The sequence below is a fragment of the Acinonyx jubatus genome, chromosome D2, assembly GCF_027475565.1.
Source record: "Acinonyx jubatus isolate Ajub_Pintada_27869175 chromosome D2, VMU_Ajub_asm_v1.0, whole genome shotgun sequence".
Taxonomy (NCBI): domain Eukaryota; kingdom Metazoa; phylum Chordata; class Mammalia; order Carnivora; family Felidae; genus Acinonyx; species Acinonyx jubatus.
The window spans coordinates 42,689,526-42,702,302 of NC_069393.1; the positions used below are offsets into that span (position 1 = coordinate 42,689,526).

Sequence of the window (12,777 nt, forward strand, 5' to 3'; positions counted from 1 at the left end):
CTATCATCTATGCAACAGCCAGTTACACATGGGACTCGTTAGAACAGGCTTTGTTTGGTGTCCAATGGCTTTTACTTTAAGTTGAGCAGGAACAAAATGGGACAGGGGACTTCACACCTGACTGGGATGGTTGTAGAGGTGTTCTCCCATTACCACTGACACCAACCGGGTTGTAAATGAGACCCAATGGCTGGGGAAAACGCCATCAATACGAACTTCTTAAGTGTTGCTCTAAAGACTTGCCCAGCCCTAAAGGACTGGTCTGGAGGTGTGAAAGTAGTGGCTAGGTAAGAGCAAAGAAATTGAGCAGTTAATGAAGTGGTCTCAAGAGATGATGGACAGTTTTCAGAGCATCATTGGGAAAGAGTTCTGATGGATTCTGTCACAGATTCCATAGGGGAGGGCAAAAAGAAGAGAGAGCTGATGGACACCTCCCATCATACGTGGTAGCAGCAGGTGTACATGGGGTGAACTGAGGCTAAGGGTGAAGAGATTCACTCAAAGTCACACTACTTCATGCTAAGTGGAGCATCAGGATCAGAGTCCATATCTACCTGCCTCCAAAACCTGGGCTCTTTCCAACTATGCCAAGCTGTGTGTTCCCAGTTTCCCCTTGAGAGGATTGTGTAGCCCAGTGGTTTTCATCCTTGACAGGATGTCAGAAGCACATGTGGAACTCTTAGAAACTACAGTTGTTCAGATCTACCTAATAGGACCCTTTGGGGAATGGAGCCCAAGCATCTGTATTTCTAAAAACTTCCAGGATTAATCACCTCTGATGTGCAGCCAGAACTGAAAGTCATTGATCCAGCTGAAATGATTACACAACAATTTAACATTAATAACGTTTTCTTTATAGGAGCCCAGACTGGTTCATTCATTCGATAAACACTTTTGAGCTCCTACTACCAGATGAGCTAATGTTCTTGGTAAAGCATCCATCTTGGTCCCTGGCATGTAGAAGGTGCTCAATACTTCGGCTATATTCATCACCTCTTAACGAGAGGCTCCACTGTTCCAGACACTGGGCAAAGTGATGGCAATGCGGAGGTGGAGAAGTGCCAACAGACTCCAAGCAGGGATAGGCAAGTAAACCATTAGCAGCAATTTGGAATCAGCCAGCATGAGTGCATACACACAGGGAAGCAGCCCATAGAGGTGAGCAGGGGAGATTTTACAGAGGGGAGTGATATCTGAGCTGCTTTTGAGATACACATTGGTGTCAGATAAGCATTCACTCTTTTCTTGCTAATAGGTCTTGGGATAAGGGCTTAAATGCACACTTGCTATCCTTACCCTCATGCTAAGAGGTCTGATATCAGGAGTGTAGCCACTGGGCCAGACTCAGTTTGTGGCCCAAGAGACAAACTGGGGTGCAGAGGATGTCAATGCCTCGCTAGGAGCCGGCATCCTGGCTCAAGGAAAAAAGCCCAAGCTACACTTTTAATTCCCCAAATCCTCTGGCAAATGTCAGGCAGGAACCCCTGCTCATGCACACACCCCATGGAAGGCCCAGTGGCAGACACAGCAATCATATCCCAGTTCTGTCCCTGCCCATTCTGCCGTTCATTTCTCCAGGGCCAAAGATGTCTTCCTCCAATGCTCTTGAAGGCAATCAGGAGAGTTAAGAAGATAACATGTAATCTTTCTGGCACAGAGAAGGTGCCCTAAGATGTGAATTGTCCTCCCCACACCCCTTACTGCCCATCACAAGGTCCTTGGGAGGGAATAGGGCCTTGGCCGCCATTCGCCAAGCATGTCCCATGGGCAGGTGCCGCTTATGGCACTTTCCACACCTTCCCTCATTGAACCTCAGAGCAACCCCGTGAGGCTGGCATAAAGGAAGAGGGGAAAGATACAGGAGAGAAAAATCTCTACATGGAGTTGGAAGAAGCATCAGAGGAGTGAAGGCAGAGAAGGGTGCAGAGCCAAAGGGGGTGTCCCCTGCCACAAATCCTCCACGGAGAGCAGGCGTGTGCTTCCCGGCCACACAGACAGCAGCTGGCCCGCCGGCTGCTACTCTGTCGCTGCTGCCCGGCCACCCTGGCCTCTGTCAGCTCCTGTCTGCGACGGAAGCAGGGACGGGGTGGGGAGGGCAGGCAAGGCAGGAAGCACAAACATTCCAAGCTCCCAGCCCAGTGACGGATGATTCATCCCTCACTCTTCATGTCATCTCCCATTTGTGCGGTTCTCATCTTTATTTCATGAATATTTTATTCTTAGAGCAATGGCTCCACTTCCCCCATAAATCTAGAGGGTGGCTCTTTACTGCAACCACAGAGTCTGCTGCACTCACCTGCACTGAGTAACTACATAATAGTCTGATTCCTTAGAAAAAATACGAGCTCAAATCCACATGAATATTAAGGGGTTGAACGCACATTACTACTCTTCCTCAAGTAGGTGTCTAAAGTCTGAAGACATCTCAGCACAAGCCATTAAACACGACTAGAACTACACCCAAAGACAGGTTTCTGGCTCTTAAGAAATACAGCCAGTGCCCCAAAATGAAGCATTCTAAGGTAAAGCAGACACTCTCACCTAATTGAGAATGCTGCTCCATAAAACACAGCCAACCAGTAACACAAAGTGGTTCTGGATTAAATACCGTTAATATTTGTGGAAGGTTTGAAAGATATGCTTCTAATATCCTGTTGTTTCAACCCTCTCCTGGTTCTTATTCCCTCCATGATGAGGGCTCAACCACTTGGCCTGACATCCAAGTCCCTTAGAGCAAGTCCCTGCTCCCTGATCCAGCGTCCTCCACTCACATCCCCTTGCTGATGGCGACACTCCAGCCCCCACAGCTCCAGGAGGTGTGATGACTGTTTACCTCCGTGTTGTTCACCCTACCCGAAAGGCAACTTTCAATCTCACCTCCAGCTCTAGGATCTGTACCAACCCTTCAACACTTCACTAACTGGGAGGAGCTCTTCACTAACTGATACCCCTGCCCCCCCATAACCCCAGGCTGGGCTGGGTGCCCCTCAGTACATCCATGGTACCCTCTGCTCACTTGAGAATAGCCTTGATCAATGGAGGCTGCTTTGGTCAACCTCTCTGCCACATCTGCTCCTGTGGAGGTAAGCCCCCTGGGGACATGGACTGTTCCCCCACAGGCATGTATTTATGAAAGGAAGAAGAGAGAGGGAGAAATTTCATTTGAAAATCAGAAACTCATAAAAACAGAAAAAAGATGGGGAATATTTCCCTCTTCTATCATGCAACCCTTAGCAACACCAGAAGGGGCTGGAGGAAAGGCAGCTACCATGCTTTTGCAACCTGTCTTTTCACTGGTCCTCATTCCTATCTGGAAGCAAGTTGGGGGCAGGTGCAGAAACTTCCACATTTTCTAGGCAGGACCAATGTATTTCATTCTCTCTTATGCCTCAGATCCTGGGCTTATGCAGAAGCCAGAGGAGAAGACAGAATGCTTTGCTGACAAGAAGAGAGCTGTTCCTCACAGCTGGGTCATTTCTTGGTCTCCTGGTCTTTTCTCTGTATTTCTCTCTTTCACGTCTGCCTTCTATATCTCTCCAAAAATCAATCCCCTCACCTCTCCTCTCTCTCTCCCCTCTCCCTTCTCTCTCTCTCTCTCTCTCTCTCTCTCTCTCTCTCTCTCACACACACACACACACACACACACACACACACACAGTAATCATTCACTTTGGCTGCCCAGGCTAGGCTTGTCACTAAACACTAAACTAGGGGATGTGAAGGGACATGATGACCAGAAGCAGATGAGAATGTCCTGTCCAAAGGAAGAATGGCCTCTCTCTGCACCTAGTTCATACGGGACATTCTGGAGGGCAGAGCCTGTTTCTCCTGGGCACCCACTCTGCCCATGCCATCCCAGGTCAGCACTTCCATGACAGGGAGATGCTCACCCACCCAGAGAGCCTCTCCTGCTCCCCTGACCCAAGGGCATGTGCACTGAGAAGTCAGGCTGTGGCTGATTGGGTCTGGAAAAAAAACAAACCCAAACCAAACAATATGGAGAGTGAATGCAATGGGATCTTGTCTTCCCTTGTCCCACTGGGGATGGCTCCAGGACCACCCTACCCTGGGTACATGCTGAGCCTTCTGTACATATAGACTTGAGGCTGGTAAAGGGACATATATGCAGACTTCCCTAAAAACTACTCATCGGAATAATTCACAGTCCCTCCCAATAACTTCTTCACAAAAAAATTTCCAGGAGCAAAAGAAGTTCAAGCAGAACCATTAACTGTTCCTTTCAGTGGCTTTCCCTTAAGTCTCCTCCTTCCTTCTCACCCGTGGCCCAGGGGTGACCAGAGAAGCACTGAGGCCATGGGAGACCCAGGCCTTTTCCACTTTGCACTTCCTTGCAGGGAAGCACACAGAAGGCAGATGAGGAAGATGGATGTCCCTAGAACATTTCCAACATGCTGAATCAAATGGCAAGATCCTTCCAGCAAAAACTAAGTGTGATGACAGAGAGCTTGCTGCCTGGTATGAATGGAAAGTCTGTCCTCACCCCGACCTTGCCAGGTGCTCCATTACAGACTGATATGGGGTATGGCCAACCAGTCTCTCCACGCTGCAGAGATGGTGGCCATGGCGACACTGCCTTTCTGGATTTGGCGCTGGTTACTTTGCTGCATCTTGTTTGAAATTTACACCTGTTTGTAGCAACATAATCTGTTGATTAGAATTCAGAAGAAGCTGAGGTATAGGCAGCACAGAGGGGCAGCCCTGCAATCCAGTGGCTCGGCTTATGTCTCCCTGCCTGTGTGTAGGTTTCCGCTGGCACAGATCATCCCCAAATGGCACTCCTTGCCACCCTCCTTTAGGGGAACTGGCTCCAGGGTCCCTTGGTGGAGGCTTCATATAAAAAAATGGACTCAAAGAAGAACAAAACCCCAACGGAAGGAAGTGTTGTGGAAAGAATCAGCTTGTGGTTGGCACACATAAGGAGGGATTTTGTGCCAGAACTTGAAGTCTGGACAGAGCCACAAAGTTCCCTGTGCTGGGTGTTCCTGGAGGAACATGGGCAAGGCCGGGCCCTATACGGAGGGGGAAGGGAAGGGGAGAAGGGGCGATGGGAGGGGAAGCGGGGGCCAGGCCCTACTTGCATGCTGGAAGAGCAGAGCCCTGTGGCCCTTGATGTGAAGGCAAAGAGAACCAAGAAGGAATGAGATCTCCTCTCTTACCCTACAGTTGGTCTCTCCAGGTCAGGGTGGAGGCACATGGGCGGGGCAGGGTGGGGAAGGGCTCTCTGGCGCTGCTCATGCTGTACCCGCTCTATAGATAAATACAGGACTTTAGTGGCCATGGCTGGTACCTTGGCACTTTGTTCAGGCATAAAAACATCCCCTACATTTGTTCTCTTGCTTTAAAATCAAAGTAAAACAATGACACCATCCCCCCCAAATAAAACACTGCCGCCTCTAGACAAGTGACTTCAGTAAATACTAACTGGAAGAAAACCGCCCGCCGAGTGGCCCAGTATGACTCTCCTGCCTCTAGGATGCAGAAAGGAGAAGCAGGACTCAGGGCACGGACCTCTTTGGGGGTCTCCTGGTGGCACCGGTTGCTGTTCCACCACAACTCCAGGGCGGCCACCAGGCAGGCCAGGAGGAGGCCGATGGCCAGGATGCAGAAGACCCCAGCGAAGCTGTGCAGCTTGAGGGATTTGCCGTCGGCCTGGGCACTGGCGTGGCTGGTGAGATCACAGCGGCCCATGTGAGGCCACCACTTTTGCTTGAGCACGTCCAGGTCCCCAGTGTCCTGCAACTCCAGGATCCTGCAAGATACAATCCACATGAGCCACAGCCACCGGCCTCATCAGTGTGGTCATGGGGGCTTTGGCCCTTTCCCCACCATGCTGGCCCTTCCACAGACCACGCTGAACCGTGGTGGCTCTTATTCTGTCCCAATTTTTCCCTCCCCAATCCATTCTCCCACTGTGAGACAGAGTGCTCTTCCCAAAATACACATCAGGTTTGTCTTTCTCCTTAAAAGTCTCGATGCCCCCTCCCACCACTGCCCATGGATAAAGTTCAATAGCAAGCACATAAGGACCCTTCACATGGGACTGGGGGCAAGCTCTGGGGATAAAATAGGAAAATATAGAACTGGACGAGGCAATATTTGGACTGTGGACTTACAAAAATGCTTTCTTTAAACCTTCAAAAGTTTCTCCCACCAGGATTCCCCAAATCACTCATTCATTCATTCGATTTGAGGAGTATCTGCCTTGCGCTATGTGTGATGTTCAACAATGCTGAGGGTGCAGTCCAGAGACACATACATGGACCTTGAAACAATTAGAGCAATCAGTGTGGACACCGAAGCTGTGATCAATACCATGACATGAAAGCACAGGTGCTAAGAAATGGTGCACTGGGTGGGTGTCCAGACCAGGGGGGTTACAGGGAGGACCTCATCAAGGAAGTGACAGGTAAGCTGCCACCTGAAGGAAGGTTAGTCATCAAATAGCTCACACTTGTCTGGCATATTCTATGTGCCAGGATATATGCTAAGTGCTTGACAGATAGTGTTTAATTGTCATGTCAACCCTTTGAGATGGTTCCTTCCATTCTCCTATTTTTATACAGAAGGAAATGGAGGCACAGAGAGGTGAAATATCTTGCCAAATTCACTTTGTGGTTGGCAAGGATGGCATTCAACAAGAAGGAAAAACTACAGCCATGCTTGAAAGTCTTGTCTGGGCTAAGTGCTCAGCATGTCTGAGATGCTAAAATATGGCCACTGAGGCTGGAGAGTGATGGGTGAGGAGGAAGATGGTGGGAGAAGAAGCTAAAGCAGGAAGAGCTGAGAATGTCGGTTCTGAGAGGGTATGAGAGGGAGTCTGGATTCCATCCTGATCACCAAGGTGGGGCAAACCCCTGGGCTCCTGTAGTCCCCATGCAGGTGTTTGGATGGTGGTTTTCCTTCTTGTGGCATTTTATGGACTCCCTCTGTAATCCAGTGGTCTGAACAGTGAGCTAGTAGTATCTGGTAGTCCCCAGCCTCCTCATACCCAAGCTTTTCCATCTGGGGAGGGAGACTCTTTCAGCCTGGTGCGTGGTGATATATCCAGGTGATAACACCTGCCGTGACCTCTCTGAGCCCATATTCTCAGCTCTCTGGGTGTACACAGTTCAGGAGAAGTGGTTCTGTACAGCCAGGAGAAGCTCACTTCCAACTGTTCAGTTGAGCAGTCTCTGCCCTGGACCTGCATTGCAGGCCACCTGTGACCATAAGCTGAGGCTGAGGTCTATGGGCTGTGCATGCATGCATGGGCTGTGGCTGTTGGAGAGGGAAGGTGACAGCCCAGAGGGGGTCCTCTGACCTTTCACCATCATGGACCCAGCATAGCATGGCCTTTCATAGGCTGTGAATAGCTTGGCTCAGTACAAGAAGCAGGGGATGGAGGCACCAGATCTCAGATGGGTATCACGGAACAAGTGACTTGCTCCTGCTTAACCTTGGCTGGCTCATCTTTGCAAGATAGATCCACGACCCCACTAGGTGAGTAGATCCTTCAGGATGGGCTGTGTGTTACTCTCCATGGTTTCTCCTGAGCAAGCAGAGTGGCGGCACAACTTGGGCCATCAATGGATGTTGGCTGCATCAATATGTGTATGAATATATTAATTGAATCATGAAAACTAATCTAAACTAAAATGGCCATGGTGAGATAATGAGATAATGTCTGTTAAGAGCCAAGGACACAAGTCAGCACAAAAGACTTAATATGCTGCTGTGCCTGTAGGGACTTGGTCATTGAGATAAATGCATGATTGACATGTGCACCTGTGTGCCTTGGGCTTGTGCTCGGTATGCCATTGAGCATCACAGATATCTCACATGGCACATCCCATGATCACCTGGGCAGCTTCAGTGTCCCATACCTCTGTATGGCACTGGACATGTTATGGAAGCTGGCCACTGGTTCATGCTGAAAGGCCACTATTTAAGTCTATGCTGGCAGGTCTGAATAAGCTGGGCGTCCTGGCAGTTATGGGAACCCCAGGGCTGGATATGCAGGATCTCAGGGCTTTGAGAAGACTCGTGGGTAGACTAATGGCTCGCTGAGGAGAGACAGCAGAGCTTTGTATTTAGCACAGATTCTGCTCTGATGGACATCATGCAAACACAGACCGTGCCATCACACTAGCCATGGTATGCAACCTCTCAATTTCAGTGCCCTTATTACTAAAATCTGAGATCATAACAACTCCTACCACAGCATGACTGTGACAAAATGGAAAAGGGACACATGGGCACCACTCAGCTCAAGATATGGCAAGTAATAAGAGCTCCATAAAAGCTGGTAAAATTTGCACAGTCTGATGGCCATGCTGACCAGCAGCCCTATCCAGTCCAGTACTGACATGCACTGCCTTTTATTGAGAACATAGTAGGGACTGATCATTTACCATTGTTGTAATCCTCCTAGCAGCCTGCAAAGTAGTTCTTAGTGAATCAGTTTTACATCTTGAAGACCTGAGGCTTGGCATCTAGATGACTTGTTCATGGTTGCAATTAGAAAGTGGCAAGATTACTCTTCAGAGCTGGGGCGTGCTGACCCGGGAGGCCATGCTCTTTCCAGATAATCAGGCTGCTAAGTGCAGTCAGCGGGCTCTCTGAGAGTTAGGATCTGGTCTACCGGACCACGAAACTCTGGCCAGAGCATAGCTGTAGGGTCTGATTTTTACTCCTCCGCTCACTGACTGCAACATCAGGCAGGCTGCTTAGTTCTACCGATGCTTCTCTTCTTCCTGCTCCTTTTAATTGTATGCATTTTTATGCCCAATATTATTCCAGGAAGAAAGTAAGGCAATTTATAGGGAAACATAGAATAAAGTAAAAACAAACAAATCAAAAGGAAAATTTAAACATGTAAGCAACAGAGGAAAGATAAAACAAGTCACGGGCACAAAATGAGTCCTAGAACAAAGCTAAACTAATGCACACCATAATAATCTATACTCCTGCTTATGAGTAAGCCGGAGCGATAATAGCCACTTCCTGAAGCCAGTTGTTCTATTTTCCAGACAGATATAATTGCAGGTGCTTTCCTCTGGTCAATAGTTGGGGAGCCTGCTACACAGTAGGTGCTCTATAAATGGCTATTAGGTTGTTAAACATTTATTGAATGCCTGCCCTGCATGCCATGGTCCACAAACAGGCTACAGCACTCAACCCTGCCATACACACTTAGAAGGCACGGCCTATAGAACCTGTCCTCTGCCAAAGCAAGGGCGTGTACCCATATTCAAGGAAACAGCTTAGTTTCCAGGATGAAGGGAAAGAAAGTTACAGCAGTTCCAGATAAGACCGGGATCTGTGATTTCTATGAGGCCTTTTTTTTCCTGTAAATGGCATAGTGCATTGCTTCCTGGATCTGCCCCCTTCCTCCTCTCAGGCATGCCCCAACTAGAGGCAGCTCACGGTTCTGTAGGCATCATACAACGGAGAGCCTCTCAAAGAACCACTGGCAGTAGTACATTGACGACCTGAGGTCAGAGTGTTCCTTCTAAGTAGATACCCATCTGCCCAGGTAGGGAAGGGGGGATGCTTTCAGCCCAAGAGAGGCTGCAACACAGAGACTTAATATGCACTCTCCTCCCAACTCTGCCAGGAGCTGCATGAGTGACCCTCTCTGAACTTCAGGATGTTAAATGAATGATCTCTAACAACTCTTGCCCCTCCAAATGGATTATCCTCAGTGCTGGGATGCCTATGTTTACCAGTCAACTGGTGTTGCCCCTAAGCCTGGGTACCATGCCAGCTTTTTCATTTGGACACATCTGCTATTTTGGATTTTGGTGGACCAAGATAGCCTGTCCTTTGGGATTCCTCTCTAAGCTCCTTAGTCCTGCCCTCTTCACTCACCAGGATGTCACCTCACAGACATGTGTGGGCGATGGGCCCAAGGCACAGATGTCCTTAGGAACAGTAGCCCCAGTGAGCAGGCCACTGAGCTCACCAATGCTCCTCACTTTCACCTTGTCTGATAAGGCCAAGACCCCTAGTCAAAGACTAAGATAAGTTTTCTGGCAGTAAAAGCAGGGTGTTGATGACAGACTTTTTTTCTCAAGGAAGCTAGCCAGGTGTCCAGATTGAGCACTTGGAAACTTGATCATGCCCAAGAGTCTAGAGTAGACCAGGCTCAAGAAGGGATGGACTCCCACCAGCAAATTACATGGGAAGCTTAATAGGCCAACACAAACTAGACACAAGGTTTCACTTCTGGTGGAGGGTATCCATGTGCCTTTGCTTAGGCTAGAATACCCAGGCCTATAAAGCCCTCCTCCCCTCTTACCCCCACCCTCCCCCTACCATTTGCTAGTATTAATTACCAGGAGGCTGATCTGGGGAGGATGGGGAGGAGGCAGGTCCCTTGCCTGCCCCAGCAGATAGCGTCTGCCCCCTCAGCCCATGTGCACATGAATATGCAGTCAATCTGCTTCTGTGACCACACTTTTTTTCAAGACCACATTGACTCTTCCCACACTGACTTTTCCCACTGAAAGCCAATTTTAGAACTTCCTAAAACTTATAATAATAAGTAAGTATTGGGCCCTTCTTAGATCCAATTAATTATTCACTTAATTTTAAATTACTGGGCCTATCTGGCTACCTCCTACTCACCCTTCAGGCCTTAGGTGCCCTCCCTGGCCTCCCGGTTCTGATCAGCTGTTTTCCTCTGCCCTCCTCCACTTCTAGAATAGCCTCTCCATTGCACTTACTTCCCTGTGCTGGCATTGCCTGCCTGCATCACAGTTCCCACCGAGACTATGCACCTTCATAAGACGGGACCATATACTTCCTCTTCTTCGTCCCCGGCTGGCATGGGACTAGTTGGGGTGGATGGAGGAGCATGTGCTGGTGTACAATCAGGGCTGAGTTCACGTGAGGAAGAACCAAACTTGTGTTGGCTCTTGCCTCCTAAGAGAAGTTTATCCTCTAAGCCCCCCTTGGCTGACGGTGCCTACCTCTGGGAGAAGAGGTCCCTGTAGGGGCTGCCGTGCTGCAGGGCGATCCCGTAGCCCTTGCTGCTGACGCTGTTGCCAATGACAGTCACAGAGCAGTCATCATCTGTTAGGGCTGCGTACTCCACCACTGCCACATCCCACAAAAAGGCGTAGTTCCCCTTCTTTGCCTGAAAGACCAAAATCACCATGGAGTCAGGTAGGCCTGTATCAGTTTTGAGCACCGAGTAGCTCAGTGATGAAATTTCCAGGACCCTCCAATGCGATCCCCTGCCCACAAGCCAGCACAGCAAGCCACTGGCTTGCCACTCGCTGTGTTTAGACACAAAAGGCTGTGATGCTGTCTCCAATATGCTCCAGGAAAGCACACATCGCACAGAGAAGTAGAAAAGGTGAGTGGTAGGTGAGCTCTAAGGCTAGCCACCTGCTCACAATGGCAGGGACCTATTTCTCAGATTGGCAGGCTCACCTTCAAAAGTGCAGGAAGTCTGACCCAGGGAATTGAGATTTTCTGTTCAGAGATTTAGGGGGAGTGTAATAGTACCCAGTTAGTATTTCTACTTAGAACCTGGCTGAGCCCTGCTTAGGGTGAATGCAGAAGATGGCCCTAGATTTAGTGCCCTGAGTGGCTATGACTTAATATCTAAGTCATAAAAAAATATCTATATATAAGTCATGAACTTGAACTTGCTACGCATAGAAAAGAACCCATAAAGTCAGGGTCCTGATTTTTATGGTGCCAGGTTGCGTTTCTGCCATGTGCCTTCTACTGCCCACACAAGAGTGTCCCCACACATACAAACATGCGCAAACACATACATACATGCACAGACACACAGGCACATAAGCAAGAGTGCACACACACACGCACAGCCACACACACACAGGAGGTTTCTATGTCAATGCAGTGGTTGCAGATTATTTCATAAGGAATTTGCCTGTGGCCACGCTGAAGTCCCACCCCATCACACCCATCCACAGCAGACCTTCAGTTACATCCTGAGCCTTAACTCTGACTTTGCCTGGAACTTGGACACTCAGGGGAAATGTGAGCTGCTCTGCTTTATGGAAGGAGATGCAAACTAGACATTGTCACTTGGCCAGCTTAAAATAGAGCATAATGTTCTTAATGTAGCCAAGTGCCTGGTTTTTATTCTAGAGTGAGCACACAGTTGTCTCTTTGCCACTTCTTCCCTCTTACCACAACTCACACTGGGTGCTGTAAGACCTCAGTCTGGGCTTGGTGGCAGGCCTGAAAGATCACAGACAAGAGATCAAGCTGGCACGCTACAAGTTTTGTGGCATCATCATGGGCATTGGGCTGATCTCTTGCTTCAGGTGAGTCTTCATGTCCACTGAGACTTTCCAAAGAGTGCTATTGTTACTTAGGTGAAGGTAGTCAAGATTTTACTTCTTTTAGGACCCAAAGTGCCCATGGGCCAAAATGGCTCATTTTTTCTTCAGAAGTTTTCCATCAAAAGGATTTGTGAGCAGAGCATGGCGCCCCCCGGCACGAAGAGGCTGCTCCTGGCCATTCAACAATTTTTCCCAAAGACCTTGTAAGAAATGACACATGCACCTGTGCCACCCATGGACTTGTACCTCCGGGAGCAATCCAAATATTACATCAAAGCTGCATTCCATGGCCAAGCCAATTTCAGAAGTCCCTAAAGGACTTTGACCCAGGTTGCAAAATTACACTCATTTCTCTCCTTCCACATGGGAAGATAACAGTCTTTGAAATTTTTTCCTGCTGGCAAACAAGTTTTCTCTTGAAAAGATATAAATTTTCAACCTCTTAGTATCC

The 12,777-nt window shown here is 48.8% G+C and overlaps 1 protein-coding gene across 2 annotated transcripts in view; it reads right to left on the reverse strand.

The window, feature by feature from the left end:
* The window catches only part of GRID1 (glutamate ionotropic receptor delta type subunit 1), a 689,073-nt gene that overhangs the window by 7,333 nt on the left and 668,963 nt on the right, over positions 1 to 12,777 (reverse strand). Inside the window, exons 14-16 of one of the 2 annotated variants that reach the window (XM_027062467.2) lie at positions 10,974 to 11,140; positions 5,530 to 5,770; positions 5,178 to 5,268 (exon numbers count right to left, since the gene is read on the reverse strand). In XM_027062467.2, coding sequence (XP_026918268.1) covers positions 5,179 to 5,268; positions 5,530 to 5,770; positions 10,974 to 11,140 — 498 coding nt within the window. In that variant the 3' untranslated portion in view covers position 5,178. The remainder of the gene's footprint in view (positions 1 to 5,177; positions 5,269 to 5,529; positions 5,771 to 10,973; positions 11,141 to 12,777) is intronic. The other variant, XM_027062464.2, reaches the window with a different exon arrangement.